This window comes from Rhinoderma darwinii, chromosome 2 (assembly GCF_050947455.1).
Source record: "Rhinoderma darwinii isolate aRhiDar2 chromosome 2, aRhiDar2.hap1, whole genome shotgun sequence".
Classification (NCBI taxonomy): Eukaryota; Metazoa; Chordata; class Amphibia; order Anura; family Rhinodermatidae; genus Rhinoderma; species Rhinoderma darwinii.
In genome coordinates, this window is record NC_134688.1 from 231815554 (window position 1) to 231830038 (window position 14485).

The 14485-nt window shown below is 41.6% G+C and overlaps 1 protein-coding gene across 1 annotated transcript in view; it reads left to right on the forward strand.

Annotated features, from left to right (window-relative positions):
- Positions 1-244: 244 nt before the first annotated feature.
- Positions 245-14485, forward strand: part of LOC142740998 (multidrug and toxin extrusion protein 2-like) — a 106540-nt gene continuing 92299 nt past the window's right edge. The window contains exons 1-2 of the mRNA XM_075850403.1: positions 245-398; positions 9637-9785. Coding sequence (XP_075706518.1) covers positions 339-398; positions 9637-9785 — 209 coding nt within the window. The 5' untranslated portion in view covers positions 245-338. The remainder of the gene's footprint in view (positions 399-9636; positions 9786-14485) is intronic.

The following is a 14485-nucleotide window of genomic DNA, read 5'->3' on the forward strand; positions in this document are numbered from 1 at the left end:
TAAAGGTTAATCCATAAATTCTATGTACTCCAAAATGGTGCTATTAAAAATGCCTTGTCCGACAAAAAAACAAGACCTTATACAGCTATGTTGACGCAAAAATAAAAGTTCTAGCTCTTTGAATGAGACGGTGGAAAAACGTAAAAAATGGCTTGGTCATTAAGCTCTAAAATAGGCTAGTCATTAAGGGGTTAAGCGGCTAAATATGGACCCCATGATATGGGGTAAAACCTCATCTTACCTTCCCTGTTGTATATGATCTTGGGTAATTTGTGTATGTGGGACTTTTCTGGTGGTGGTTGTTGTTGTTTTTTTTTTTTTCTTCACAGATAGTAAACATGATCGGAGTATCATTGGGTTTTGGTATGACTTCAGCATGTGATACACTTATATCCCAGGTATGAAACATTTTTATGTTTATCTTCTATACATTTAAAGAATTCACTATAAATAACTTAGTGTCACTCACATGGTAGCTTTTCCTGCATCCCGACCGAGTGATGCATTTGGCAGCGGAAGATGAAGCAGATGCTGAGGCAACCGTACGAAACCTGAAGCAATGATCATTGCGTTGATCTGAAAATAACTTCGCGCACCTGGGCGTGCAGTTACGTCCGCGATTTAACAGTTAACCGCCGCGCGGTGCTACACCGCAGCGGCGGTTAACTGTGCAGGGCGTCTGCCCTGCTCTCCCCGTTGCCGATCAGCGGCCTGTCGCCGCTGAAATCGGCAATTAACCCCTTCGATGCAGTGGTCGATTGCGATCACCACAATGAAGAGGTTACAGCGGATCGGCAGCCCCCCATATGCGTTTGCGGGGGCTGGCGATCCTTATCACGGCAACCAGAGGCCAGACAATGCCCTCCGGGTTGCCATGTATGGAAGCCTCGGAGGAGCAGCCTCCGGTCGGTCCTCTGATGCTTCCTGTCAGTGTGACAGTTGCGTCACAATGACAGTTAGAACACATTACACTACGTGTGTAGTGTAATGTGTTCCAGCAGCGATCAGAGCTGCAAGTCTAAGTGTCCCCTAGTGGGACAAGTAAAAAAAAGATAATAAAAATGTTTTTAAAAAGTGTAAAAATAAAAGTTAGAAGTGACAAACAAAGAATGCTTTTTTTTTCCTATAAGTCTTTTATTATAGGAAAAACATTAACACGTTAAAAAAAAGTACACATTTGGTATCACCGCGTTCGTAACGACCCCTTTTATAAAACTGTATTTTTCCCGCACGGTGAACACCGCGAAAAAAATAAACTAAAAACCGTGCCCGAATCACAATTTTTTGGTTACCAACCCTCCCAAAATATACAATAAAAAGTCGCATGTAAGCCAAAATGGTACCAATACAAACTACAACCCGTCCCGCAAAAAAACAAGCCCTTACACCGCTTTTTTGACTGAAAAATAAAGTTATGGCTCTCAGAATATGGTGACACAAAAAATAATTTATTTTATAAATAAGTGATTTTATTGCACAAACGCTGCAAAACATAAAAAAATTATATACATATGGTATCGCCGTAATCGTATCGACCCGCAAAATAAAGTAAAATGGCCATTTATAGCCTAGGGGGAAGGCCATAAAAAAACGGAATAAAAAACATTGTCAGAAATGTTGGTTTTTGGTCACCTTGCTTGCCAAAAATGAAATAAAACGTGATCAAAAAAATTTCTGGTACCCCAAAATGGTACCAATGAAAACTACAGATTGTCCCGCAACGAATATACCCTCACACAGCTCCTGTGGAGAAAAAAATAAAAAAATTCTAGCTCTCCGAACATGGCGATGCAAAATGTGCAGAGTGTTCCAAAAGCAGATAAGATCAGGCGCCATTTATCAGTGCAACACCGGCCACATACCTGCGGATTATTATTTATTTACTGCATTATTATACCCTGATGTACCCCGCACAGATAACATATGTCCCCACATTATAAACTGAAACACCAGTAAAACCCCAAACAGAACAACTACCAAGCTACATCTGCGCCCCAAAAGCCAAATGCCGCTCCCTCCCTTCTGAGCCCTGCAGCGTGCCTAAACACCAGTTTACGTCCACAGATATGGCATCGCCATACCCGGGAGAACACGGTTAATATTTTATGAGGTATTTTTCTTCAGCGGCACAAACTGGGCATAACATGTAGTGCACTAAAATGGCATATGAGTGGAAAATTTAAATTTTCACTCTGCACCATCCGCTGCACATTAACCCATTCGCGCACCACGACATAGCAGGTCTTTGTGTGGGGGTGATGTATGGAGCGTCTCACGTGAAAAATAAGGAATTTAAACGGCGAAATCACTGTTTTTTGGTCACCTTCGCTTTACCTAAAAATTTAATAAAAAGTGCTCAAAAAGTTGTATGTACCAAAAAATGGTACCAATAAAAATGACCGCTCAATAAATAAGCCCTCCTACCACTCTATTGACTGAAAAATAAAAAAGTTATGGCTCTTGGAACGCGGGGAGGAAAAAACTAAAAAGGAAAAGAAAAAAAATGGATCAGTCCAGAAAGGGTTAATTACTTTCTAATGAAAAACCATTTATGACCACACGTGGGGTATTGCCGTACTCGGGAGAAATTGCTTTACAAATGTTGGGCAGCTTTTTTCCCCCTTTATCCTTTGTGAAATTGAAAAAATGCAACATTTTAGTGGAAAATTTTGATATTCATTTTCATGGCCTAATTCTAATAAATCCTGCAAAAGACTTGTGGGGTCTAAATGCCCACTATATCCCTAGATAGATTCTTTAAGTGGTGCAATTTCCACTTTTGGGGGGTTTCCACTGTTTTGGCCCCTCAGGGGCTTTGCAAATGCGACATGGCACCCAAAAACCATTTCCGCTAAATTTGAGCTAGCCAAATAGCGCTCCTTCCCTTCTGAGCCTTGCTATGGGTCCAAACAGCAGTTTATTACCACATATGGCATATTTCCGTAATCGGGAGAAATTGTTTTACAAATGTTGGGGTGCTTTGTCTCCTTTTATTGCTTGTAAAAATAAAAAATGGCTACCTTTTTTCAGAAAAAAAAAAGTAGATTTTTACCTTTACAGAATAATTCCAATGAATTCAGCAAAACAACTGTGGGGTCAAAATGCTAACTTTACCGCTATAAAAATTCCTTGATGAGTGTAGTTTCCAAATGGGGTCACTTTCCGGGGGTTTCCACTATTTTGTTCCCTCCAGTGCATTTCAAACGCGACACGGCACTGAAAACCATTTCAGCAAAATCAGAATTTCAAAATCCAAATGGTGCTCCTTCCCTTGTGAGTCCTGCTGTGGGTCCAAACAGCAGTTTATTACCACATATGGGGTATTGCTATACTCGGGAGAAATTGCTTTACATATGTTGGTGTTTTTTCTCTTTTATTCCTCGAAAAAATTAAAAAATTCTAAGTTTTTTCAGAAAAAAAGTAGATTTTCATCTTCACATACTAATTCAAAAAAACTGTGGGTTCAAAATGCTTTATTGTTTTGGCCCCACAAGACCTCTTCAAACCTGACATTGTACTTAAAATATATGCTAAAAAAAAGGAGGCCCCAAAATCCACTAGGTGCTCCTTTGCTTCTGAGGCCTGTGTTTCAGTAAATTAGCGCACTAGGGCCACATGTGGGATATTTATAAAAACTGCAGAATCTGGGCAATAAATAATAAGTTACATTTCTCGGGTAAAACCTTCTGTGGTATAGAAAAAAATGTATTACAAATGAATTTTGTAAAAAAAAATGAAATTTGTAACATTCACCTCTACTTTGCTTTAATTCCTGTGAAACGCCTAAAGGGTTAAAACCCTTTCTGAATGCTGTTTTGAATACTTTGAGGGGTGCAGTTTTCAAAATGGGGTGATTTATGGGGACTTTCTACTATATAAGGCCCTCAAAGCCACTTCAGAACTGAACTGGTCCTTGTAAAAATCGCCTTTTGAAATTTTCTTGAAAATATGAGAAATCGCTGCTAAAGTTCTAAGTCTTGTAACGTCCTAGAAAATTAAGAGTGCTCAAAAAACGATGCAAACATAAAGTAGACATATGGGAAATGTTAGTTAGTAACTATTTTATGTGGTATTACTATCTGTCTTACAAGCAGATACATTTAAATTTTAGAAAAGTGCAAATTTTTGCAAATTTTCTCCAAATCTTGGTGTTACAAATATTGAATTTTTCAACCAATTTTTTTCACTAACATAAAGTACAATATGTCACGAGAAAACAGTCTCCGAATCGCTTGGATAGGTAAAAGCATTCCGGAGTTATTACCACATAAAGTGACACATGTCAGATTTGAAAAATCGGCTTCCTCCTGAAGGCCAAACAGGCTGTCCTGAAGGGGTTAAATAAATATTAAAGAAGCCCTCTAGTGTGTGTTTTTTTTTGTTTGTTGTGAAATGTGTATCAACTTTACTGGTGCGGTGTTTCAAGGGTAGCCACTCTGTCTCGCAATGAAAGTCTCTATCACAGCCTCGTTGGGAGTCTCATAGACTTGCATTGAGAGACTGACGCTGTACTATTCAGAAAGTCAGAGTGAAGATAATGTGACCCACCGGCAGCCTGGATCAACTGCTACCCGTGAAATACAGCACCAGGTAAAAAAACGATACAAAGGAGTGCTTCTTTAGGTTTGTTTGGTTGTGGGGCAACGTACAGGTCTATACCCAACTAGTAATTTCCCCTAACCATTATTCTGTTCTCTCTTGGGGTCCACATGTGGTAGATTGGATGGTAAGAATAGAGTTAAGGTGGCATTACGCGGACCACTTCGGACAGTCTAAACTAGCGCCGATCAACAAGATGGCTCGTTGTTCAGAGCTTATTTGCTCCTTTCACAAAGAGCTATGTATAGGGATTAGCGCTCGTTACTACCATCGCTCGTCCTCATACATTTCTATTATGTCGGCAGCACGTCTCCCTGTTTACACAGGGAGATCTGCTGCCGACAATTATAATTGTATCGTTTTAAATGCTGAAACTCAGTTGATAAACGAGCTCGTTCACCGGCTGATTGTCCTATTTACATGGGGCAATTATCGGAAACTAGCGTAATATGTACGCTCGTTTGACCGTTAATTGGCCAGTGTAAAAGGTCCCTTAGGCTCCAGGTGAAACATTCTTTTTCCCTCTAGTGTTGTCCTCAAGAACCATATACATTTAACAATGCCATGATTAAGTTGGAGTATGATATGTGAGCCATTTTAGTTCTCCTTAGAGCCATAGAAAAAAGCCAGGTGGTATGGCACCCTACAATTGTAAGTTTGGTTGGCCTTTTTGGTGATTCAATTGCAGAAATATAATTTGTCACTTCATCTAACTATAAGATTTTTAAACCTTAGAACATAGGCTATGTTCACACGCTTAACAAAAAACGTCTGAAAATACGGAGCTGTTTTCAAGGGGGAAAAAAACTCCTGATTTTTTTTTAAGCAACTCTCGTTTTTCACGCCAGTTTTTGGAGCTGTTTTTCTATAGATTCAATGAAAAACTGCTCCAAAAACGTCTCAAGAAGTGACATGCACTTCTCTTTTGCGGGCGTTTTTTTAACGCGGCCCTTTTTAAAAATGTCTGCTTAAAAAAACGCCCCATCAGAACAGAACACAATCAATGGGCAGACGTTTGGAGGCGTTCTGCTTACGATTTTTCGGCCTCCACTTTACTTTAACACAGAAGGTTTTACCAGAGAAACACTACGAAATCTGTATTGCCCAGATTCTGCAGTTTTTAGAAATGTCCCACATGTGGCCCTAGCGTGCTACTGGACTAAAACACAGGCCTCCGAAGCAAAGAAGCACCTAGTGCATTTTGCATGTGATTTTTTTTTTTTTTGTATTCGAATATATTTTACGCACCATGCCAGGTTTCAAGAGGACTTATGGTGCCAAAACCGTAGAAATCCCCCAAAAGTGACCCAATTTTGGTAACCACACCCCTCAAGGAATTAACTTATGGGTATTGTAACCATTTAGACACCACAGTCTTTAAACAGAGCATGTTTGAATTGGGCTGTGAGTTTAATTTTTTTAAAAATATTTTCCAATAATTTAGTTTTCGCTCAAAAGTTCTTATTTTCACGAGGAATAAAATACACCATTTTGTTGCCCAATTTCTCCTGAATGTGGCAATATCCCATTTGTGGTGATAAACTGCCGTTTGGGCCCATGGGAGGGCTCAGAAGGGAAGGACCACCATTTGGCCTACCGGAGCTTTTCTGGTGCGAAGTCATGTATGCAGAAGCCCCTGAGGTGCTGTTGAAACTCCGAAGAAGTGACCATTTTAAAAACGACACCCTTAAGGCATTCATCTAGAGGTGTAGTGAGCATTTTGACCTCACAGGTAATGTGTAAAAGATAATTCGCAGCAGATTGAGATTTGCAGTTTTCTATACGTATGCCATTTCAGTGTCCGATATATTGTGCCCAGCATGTGCCACTGGAGACATGCATCCCATAAATTGTAATGTGGCTTCTCCCGGGTACGGCAATACCTTACATGTGGCTGTTATCTGCTGCCTGGGCACACTGCAGGGCTCAGAAGGGAATGATGAGGGGGATAAGCTGTGCAGAGTGCATCAGGGTAAGTAAAGCTGGGGAAAATTAAAAATCAAGGGATGTATGATAAATTTTAAAACACTTTCATACAGAGCCCTGGTTTTTGGGGATACGTGTCACATTGATATATTGTGTTCTTCCTTATCCCCCTCTTATAGCGGACTCTGATGGGAAGGGAAAGAGTCAAAAGAGTTGCAGTTTGGGGAACTTCTCCTGGAAAATGTTGCCCTGGTACTATGCATGTTGCCTCTCTTCCAGAAGTACTGGGTGCCCCCCCCCCCTTTCTGGTCCCTAAAGATTAGGTTTTTGATAACCACCTCTTGAAATTTCAGGAAAGTTCCCTTCTGGCCTGCACATCGATGTAGCACGTACGCATTGTACAATGCCATCTGTATGATGTGCACGGCCAGCTGCTTCTACCACACCGCATGGCACTGTAGGGCTTCAGGACTTGCTCTGACAAGTCCATCCCTCCCATGTACCTATTGTAGTCCAGAATGCAGTCTGGTTTGGGGGTCTCTGTACTGGTATCTCGTACTGGTACATGGATACTGGTGTGGCCGTGTATTGTCAACACAAGGACATCTCTCTTGTCCTTGTACTTGACACACAATATGTTGCTGCTGGATTGTGCCCTGCTCTCACCCCTTCTAAGTGTTTGCCCAAGCAGAGTCTTAGGGAGGCCTCTCAGATTTTTTTTCTGGCTGTACCGCATGCCACAGTACTTCTGGAAGCGAGGCACTTGAAGAGTGGGACGCTGGTATAAAGATTATCCAGGTACAGGCAGTAACCCTGGTCCACCAGCGGGTGAACACAATTTTTGCATTAACTCCCAGAAAGGGGGTGGGGCATTCTGGGGGCTAAATAATGGTGTCCTTCCCTTCATATATCCTAAATTTGTAGGTATACCCTGCTGCACTCTCGCACAGCTTACACGTCTTCACGCCATACCTTGCCCTCTTACTCGGCAGGTATTGGTGGAATTGAAGCCTACCTTTTAAAATGTACCAGGGACTCCTCAATAGAAATACACTTCTTGGGGGTGTATGCTTTGGCAAACCGGGCACTGAAATGATCTAATAGGGGCCTCCATTTATACAAACTGTCCAAACTGTGGTTGTCTCGGGGTGGGCTCTGCTCATTATCAGTATAAAGTAGGAAGCAAAGTTTTGCCTCATAACGCATCCTGGACATGGCCATGCGGTACATCGGGGTGTGGTATAACATGTCTGTACTTCAGTAGGTCTTAATGGATGGCTTTTTCAGAAGCCCCATGCTCAAGAGCAGTCCCCAGAACTTGCCCAACTCTGCTGCGTCTACAGGAGTCCAACTGTGGGATTGGGCATAAAATGATGTGGGGTTCTTTGTTATATACACTGCATTCCAAATTATTATGCAAATGTTATTTTTCGCTGATTTTCCTAAATAGTCGATGCAAATGACAGTCAGTATAATTTTCAAGTCATCAACCGTTGGAGTATAATGCAAATTTTATTGCACAAATCTCCTAATGATAACAGATTTTTGATGTGGGGTTCTTCGTAATGTACTCTTCGGCATATAAATTTGTCTGGGACACCATAAGCTCTATAAAGTCATTCGTGAAAAAGAACTTAAAAATGTCCATCTCACTGAGCCCTGCCGTATTAAATTTGATCCCAGGGCTGCACGTGTACTCGGGATTTGGGGCTCATAATTGTCTGGTGTGTGGGTCAAAATGGGGTCACTTCGCTCGGGTTTCAACTGCAGCGGGGTCACTTCTCTCGGGGATTTCGACTGTGGTGATGGTCCTGTGGCGTCTCCTAGGGGGTCCCTCCTCTTCGTGGCTGGATGAGGAGGTTGATAAATAAAACAGTCTCACCATCCGAGGAGTCTGTGTTGGAGGCAAGAAATGAATATGCTTCTTCAGTAGTAAATTTCTGTTGGGACATGTTTGTTATGTTGTGCTTAGACATGTGTAAAATTTATTTATACAGCAAATAAAATAAAAAAAGGTTTCCCTAACTAGGAGCAATAGGCTGCTACCTAAACTAGCCAACAAAATGTGTTTTTATAGAACGAGTTGGCTTCCCCGACACTACACCTAACTACATCCTGAGAATAGGCCATCAATTTTTAGGGGCTGGAAACCCCTTTTAATTATCTTTACTATAGATCATAATTGTATTAAAACTATAAAACAAGCCACAAAGGGACAGTCAGATAAGTAGTTGCATAAGTCTAATAGTAGAGAGATTAAATACGAATCTATAAGTAAAGGGCAATAATGCAAGAATAATACATTACGGCATAACCGTCTAAGCCTTCCTCTCTTCACACAGTATGGTCAAAAACTTTTCAGCTTTACTACGGCCTTAAAGAGGCTCTGTCACCAGTTTAGAAGTGCCTTATCTCCTACATAATCTGATCGGCGCTGTAATGTAGATAACGGTGGTTTTTATTTTTAAAAAAAACGATAATTTTTGAGCATGTTATGAACAATTTTAGATTTATGCTAATTCGTTTCTTAATGACCAACTGGGCGTTTTTAAACTTTTTACCAAGTGGGCGTTGTAAAGAGAAGGGTATGATGCTGACCAATCAGTGAGATCGCGCTGTGCTTTCACATATTCCCACAGTAACTTTATCGAAGTGTCTTGAGTGAATAGACCGCCTCCAGTCCGGATACGATGTCTGTTCACACTAATGACACTTCGGTAAAGTTTCTGTGGGACTTGCTCACAGCACCGCGTGATCTCGTGAGATCACGCTGTGCTGTGAGTACAGCTAAACATGAATGAAGAGAAGTTTATGACGCTGATTGGTCCGTATCATGCACTTCTCTTTACAACGCCCACTTGGTAAATAGTTTTTTTTTTTTAAACGCCCAGTTGGTCCTTCCTTAAACGAATTAGCATAAATCTAAAATTGTTCATAACTTGCTCAAAAATTATTGGATTTTTTTTTCAAATAAAAACCACTGTTATCTACATTAGTGCCTATCGGAGCATGTAGGGGATAGGGCACTTATAAACTGGTGACAGAGCCTCTTCAAACAAATGTTTCCTATGTAGGCATACATCAAACCCCTTTTTTTTTTTTTCTCCCCAGACATTTGGTAGTGAGAATATGAAACGTGTGGGCACAATACTGCAAAGAGGGATTCTCATCTTATTGCTATGTTGTTTTCCTTGCTGGGCTATTTTCATTAATACAGAACAATTGCTGCTACTCTTCAAACAGCATCCAGAAGTTGCCAGGTAAACAATAATCCTTTAACAGATTATTTTCTAAAACGTATCAGTCAGTCATCTATTTTACAAAAAGTGTTCTACACTGCAGGGGAGTTTTCAGCAGCCAGACCTGCACCAATCAGCTCAGATTTCCAGGGGGCTTCCTTTCGAGTGGGAATTGTTCAGTTTGGACAAGTAGTTGATCTCAAAGTATATCCATTGAACTAAGAATTTTTCGTTTAAGTACAGTATATTAGGCTATACACACATAATAGCAATTGACTGAACTATCTCCTTTGACTTTTCTACTAAAGCACACATTGGGTTAGCCATGCACATCTGTCAGTAACTTATCTCGTGGCAGAACAAGTAATAGAAAATATCTGCATGGAAAGGAAAAGACTTTTTAAAATGTATAATTTAATAGGTATTTGTTAACCCCTTCCCGACATCAGTCGTGTATATATGGGGGGGTATGGAGCGGGCGTACGGGCTGAGCTTACTTCATAAGACGAGCGTGTCGACTGCATGTTACAGCCAACGCTTCAGTGTAACAAGGAATTCCGCATGTTTAACCCCTTAGATGCTGCGGTCCCTAGCGACCACCGTATCTAAGCTGCTGTTAGAAACATGGGGGTGCAGATCAGGACGCAGATAGTTTCATCCAATGCTGGAGCAGGGAGCGGATGGCTCCTTGAATCAGCATTTCCTATGTAATGCCGGCCATGAACGGCTTGACACAGTGTGGGGTTGTCATCGCGCCTGTCTGTACCGAGCCCCACACTGCACAGACCAGAGGAGCAGAGGGTTCTCCTCCACTTGTCATGGGAACGGGGATAAGTAACTATGTTTTTATTAGGCATTATGTGGGCATTATACTGGGCATGGGAGGCTACTATGGAGCAATATACAATATGGGGGCAGCTATGGGAGCATTATCCTGTGTGGGGCCAGCTATGGGGGCATTATCCTCTTTGGGGGCATTATACTGTACTATGGTGTCATTCTACTGTGTGTGTGGGCCCACGGTGTTGGGGGCCACTCAGATGTGCTTTGCCCCCTTCTGTGCTAAACCCCAAGCTACGCCACGGATGGAGGGGTCAGGTCACATTACCCACAATCAATGGCCATAGTTGAACCTCCAAAGCATAAGGAACGAGCTGGGCCGAGGGGCAGGGAGGCTTGTGCACACACAGCTCTCCTCCCCTCCTGCCTGCGACTTGTAACAGGCAGCTGACACCATAAAGATTCCTCCACAGAGCTCCGAACAGGTAAGAGGGAACTGTAAATGCTATGTTTGGGGGAGGGGATTTTTTATAAATCATTTTCGTGGGGGAGAGGGGACTTAGCTCTGAATGCTGTGTGTGGGGGAGGGTATTCTGTTTAAAGGCCATGTACAAATTTAAAAATAAATAAATAAATGTGTATCAGTGTTATTGGTGCGACTTTATTACATTTTATTAAATTATTTTACTTTTTTGAGATACAGCTGCTTTGTATACAGAGCAGCTGTATCTTGCGCTGAGACCTGAATCCGTCAGGTCAGCGAGACTGACTGGTTCAGTGTCAGCCAGTCCTGCGTGTCTGACACGCAGGATCCACCTGTTATCGATCATGTCTAAGTTATGACCTTCGATGTTATAAAGAACAGCTTGATCTTGCGTGTCCGAGATGCACAGGACCCGCTGACTCTGAACTAGTCAGTCCCGCTGACCTGACTGATTCAGGTCTCCGCGCAAGATATAGATGTTCTGTATACAGGATACAAAGCCGCAGTATCTCAAAGTAAAAATTAGTTTTTTTAATAAAACGTAATTACAAAGTTGTATTTTTTTTTTAAAAAGGTGTACATGGGCTTTAAATAGGTTTAGTCGGAGAGTTAGGATTTGACTGTAAATGCCATGTATGGGGGTCTTCTTTAGCATCTATTCACAGGTTATTGTCAGATCGCGTTTTGGTTTTTTTCAGAGACTTTTGCAAAACGGTGGCAAATTACATGGTTATAAAGCAATTTTACGAAAACTGAGGCCAAAAAATATGATTTGACCTCCATGTGTGGAAAAAACCCTTAGGCCAGGTTCCCATGGGTCGGATAAAAACTATGCAGCGTATCCGACCTGGAACCCGCAGCACATTCCGTCCAAAAAACTGCACCACATTGAGGTCACGTGGGATGAAACGTTATCCCAGGAGGATGGACTAGAGGTATAAGCAGAGAGTTCTGGGTAAGCATAATCTTATTTTTTTCTAAGTTGCGATTTTTGTGGCAGAATCTCTGCTATTCCAGAGAATCCCAGTTCTTAAAAAGGACCTGTCACTAGGCCATATAAATTGAACTGGTTTACTGACCTGAACAGCACGGTTTCACTGATTCCGGTGCTGTTTTTTGTTTTCTGGACCCCCCCCCCCCCCCCTTGGTTCCAGAGATATGGCCCTTTGTTGTTTTAGCTCCCTATTTGCTAATTTGCTGTAGTTAGCCAAGGGGGCGTGGACTACCCTCAAGCTGCCTCGTGCTGATTGGTCAGCATCCGAGGCAGGGACCCTAGCTTCACCCCATTGGCTAACTAAAGCATATTAGCATATGGGGATCTAACATAACCGTGGACCATATCTCTAGAACAAGGGGTTCAGGAAAAAAAAGGGCTATTCAGGTCAGCCATATATGACTTAGTGACAGGTCCTCATTAGATGAAGACGTTTTCCGCAGCACTTACGCATCAACTAGCAGACCATCCGTTGCAGAAAATCCCCACCATTGTTTTTTACTGTGGAAAATGGTGCAGATTTTTGATGCGGTTTTTTTCAAGGGCTGGGTGATGGTGATATTTCTTCTTCCTAAAATGTTATTTCCACCCCTGTAAGGCATTCTGCAGCGTTTCCGCAGCAAATTACGCAGTACATCAGAAAAATGCAGGAAATCTGTCCACTTTCCGCAATAATTGCATGCTGTGGAAAGTGAAAGTGACAGCACAGCTTCCGTTTCAGTCACCATTGATCTCAATTGTGATGGAAACATCGCTAATGGTTTCCGTTCGTCACCATTCCAGATGGTTTCAATAGCGCAGTCGACTCCGAAACCAACTGGAATGGTGACTAACGAAAACCATTAGCGATGTTTCCATCACCATTGAGATCAATGCTGACTGAAACGGAAGCTGTGCTGTCACTTTAACTTTCCGTTGCGGAGTACACCCGACGGAACCCTCCGACGGAACCCCGGAACGGAAAGTGAACCTAATATCCCTGACCTGTGAGTCCATGTCTCTAACACACCACTGCTTGCTTTAGAAGCAGCAGATTGACATTGAATGTTGTTATTTAGCCCATGATCTACAAGTACGGCCAGATCCAGAGGCATAGCAAAAGGGCCGTGGGCCCAGGCGCAAAAATTTTTCTTGGGCCAACGCCAAACTTTTTTTTTTTAACAGTCTACGTCTGTGACGTGCCCCTAACATTCAGCTGCATTCGATATAGCAGTCAGGTACATTGCTAGGGTCTTAAGATCAGGGGAACAAGTCCGAAGGCATATGTGAAAAAATCTATACATTAGAGACAGCATACCTATAAGACTTAGACCACTGTAGCCATCTTTATCTTGACTTAATGCATTAAATACAGTGTCAAGAAACTTTAACCCCTTTGTGCACCCAGATGTACTTTTACGTCCGGGTGCGGGGGGTGATGTTTGGAGTGCACCCCATACCGCAGCATCTGAGGCATTGAAAAGAGGGGGGTGGCCCCCTCAGACAGCTAATCGTCCCACCCTGCGGTGAGATCGGGAGGGGGGTGGGGGGGGGTGGTGAAGATGGTTGGTATGGCAGGCCAGGAGCCTAATGAAGGCCCCCAGGGCTGCCTTCACTCTGCCTCTGTTAAAATGCCTCTGTAAAAATGACTATATACTGCAATATGAAAGTATTGCAGTATATTGTACCAGCGACCTAACGATCGCTGTTTCAATTTCCCTAGGGGGGCTAATAAAATGTATAACAATAAATAAATTTTAAAAAAAGGTTTTAGTACTAAAGAAATAAAAAATATTAAAAGTAAAAAAAAAAAAAAACCTTTTCTCATTTTCCCCCTAAAGTAAACAAAATTAGTATCACTTCGTCCGTAAAAGTCTGAACTATTACAATATAATGTTATTTAATGCGCACTGTGAACCCTGTAAACATAACATATATATAAACCGCCGAAGTCAGTTTTTTGGTTAACCTAGATCTCAAAAAAAGTCATAAAAAGTTCTACGTACCAGAAAATGGTACCCAAAAAAACTACAGATAGTCCTGCACAAAATAAACCCTCAACGCTCAATCGGTGAAAAACTAAAAAAGTTATGGCTCTCAGAATGTTGCGACACACAACTTTTTTTTTTTTAAACAAACTTTTTATCAAAAGTAGCAACATTTTAAAAAAAAACCTATATAAACTTGCTATCGCTGTAATCGTATTGAGCCACGGAATAAAGATAAGTTGTAATTTTTACCACGAAACCCAAAAAACAATCGAGGAATCAGTTTTTTCCAACTTCAGCCCGCAAATTATTTTTTTTTCTTTCAGTTTCCCAGTACATTATATAGAACTATATATGGTACCAAAAGAAACTACAACTCCTTCCGCAAAAAAACAAGCCTTCACACCACTCTAACGGAAAAATACGTTATGGCTCTTGGAATGCAGGGAGTGAAAAATGAAAAAAAAAAATGTCTTCTTCCCAAAGGGGTTAACTT